A 1,514-nucleotide genomic window follows, 5' to 3' on the forward strand; every position below is an offset into this window, starting at 1 on the left:
GAAATGATTGGACAGTATACATTCCACTTGCATGACATCTGTCGTAAAAGGACAAAACTAGTATTTGATGATGTCCACTTGTGAGACATTTGACTGCCTAGGGGAAGGATTGTGAGTGGATTTCTTTTTAAAAGCAAGAAAATAATTTTATTACTACTTTGACACCAAATCTGACCCCCCCGAAAAACCCTTTACAATAAACTTTTAAACGTTTGCCCCCCACCTCTGCCCCACATAATACCACTGCTTTCCAAAGACTGTTTCATGCAGTCACTGGCCTAGTTGGATGCTGACTTGTGCTCTCCTCTCAGATAGAGGAGCTGGAGAAGCAGCTAGTTCTTGCCAACTCAGAGCTAACTGATGCTCGGACGGAACGTGACCAGATCAGCCAGGAATCTGGGAATCTGGACGATCAACTCCAAAAGCTTCTGGTAAGTTTCCTTTCCAAAGGGTAATTGGGCTTAATCCCAATCCAAATGATTGGGATTAATTCTGAGACATTCTTCACCAAAGTATTTCAGAAAACCAGTTTCATTTCTAAAATTACATTTGCACACACACATATGTACAGAATAGGATATTCTAGACACTGTTCAAGCTTTTCATATAAAATATAATATTTATATACTTTACCTTGTTTTAAGCAGAACAGTGAGTAGCTAAAACGCTGTTGTTATCAGGTGCCATCAAATTGGCCCCAAATCATAGTGACCCTGTGCAAACAGAACCCTGCCTGATCCAAGCACTTGACCATTACCTTACCAGGGCTCTTTGACGGAGGTGCTGCAGGCTGAGACATTCAGGAAAGGAGAAGTTCGCTCCCCTTTGTGTGACAATACTGGTCAGGTAGAATAAATTTCTCTTTCACATCCAACCCTATTGTACTGTATAGGCTTTCTGCTGCTAAATCCCTCCATGGGATCACAGGGCTTGAGGAGCATGTGGTAACTGTGATGCTCTAAACCTTGGGATAATCCTCGACTTGTTTCCTTGAAATACTGCAACTTTCCCACATAAGTGAAAAAAGAAAAAGAGGAAGACCCTAGACATGATGAACCGACACAGTGACTTCAACCATGGGCTCCAACCTAACCAATGTGAGGATGGCACGGACCGGGTGTGTGTGGTCTGTTGTACATCGGGTGGGAGAGGACTCAAAGCCACTTAACGACAACAGCAACAAGTTGAAAATCTTACAGATTAAATGTCTGAACGATCCTCAAACTCATCCCCTCCCCTTCATTCTTGCCACCACTGCCCCTCACTACCTCTTCCCTGCAGCATGGCAGTCATCGACTGACTAATATTTTAACACCAGCTTCTCCCATCTCTGTTTCATCTGGCGAAGGGCTGCCATGCCCATCGCTATAAGTTATAGTATGTGTGTCACTCTTCAAATGAAAGAGTACAATCTCCCAGCCTTTTAAGAATGTTCCTGATCTGGTCCCAGCTTTCTCTCTACATATGCCCAGTGTTCCTGGCAAACCATTGGCATCACTTATCTCTCTTCCTAA

General features: G+C 43.4%; 1 protein-coding gene across 1 annotated transcript in view; it reads left to right on the forward strand.

The window, feature by feature from the left end:
- Nucleotides 1-1,514, forward strand: part of CCDC158 (coiled-coil domain containing 158) — a 93,369-nt gene that overhangs the window by 30,447 nt on the left and 61,408 nt on the right. Inside the window, exon 8 of the mRNA XM_045284351.1 lies at nt 312-431. Coding sequence (XP_045140286.1) covers nt 312-431 — 120 coding nt within the window. The remainder of the gene's footprint in view (nt 1-311; nt 432-1,514) is intronic.

This window comes from Echinops telfairi, unplaced genomic scaffold, assembly GCF_000313985.2.
Source record: "Echinops telfairi isolate 266 unplaced genomic scaffold, ASM31398v2 ScPeMD7_7468;HRSCAF=8506_0, whole genome shotgun sequence".
Lineage (NCBI taxonomy): Eukaryota > Metazoa > Chordata > Mammalia > Afrosoricida > Tenrecidae > Echinops > Echinops telfairi.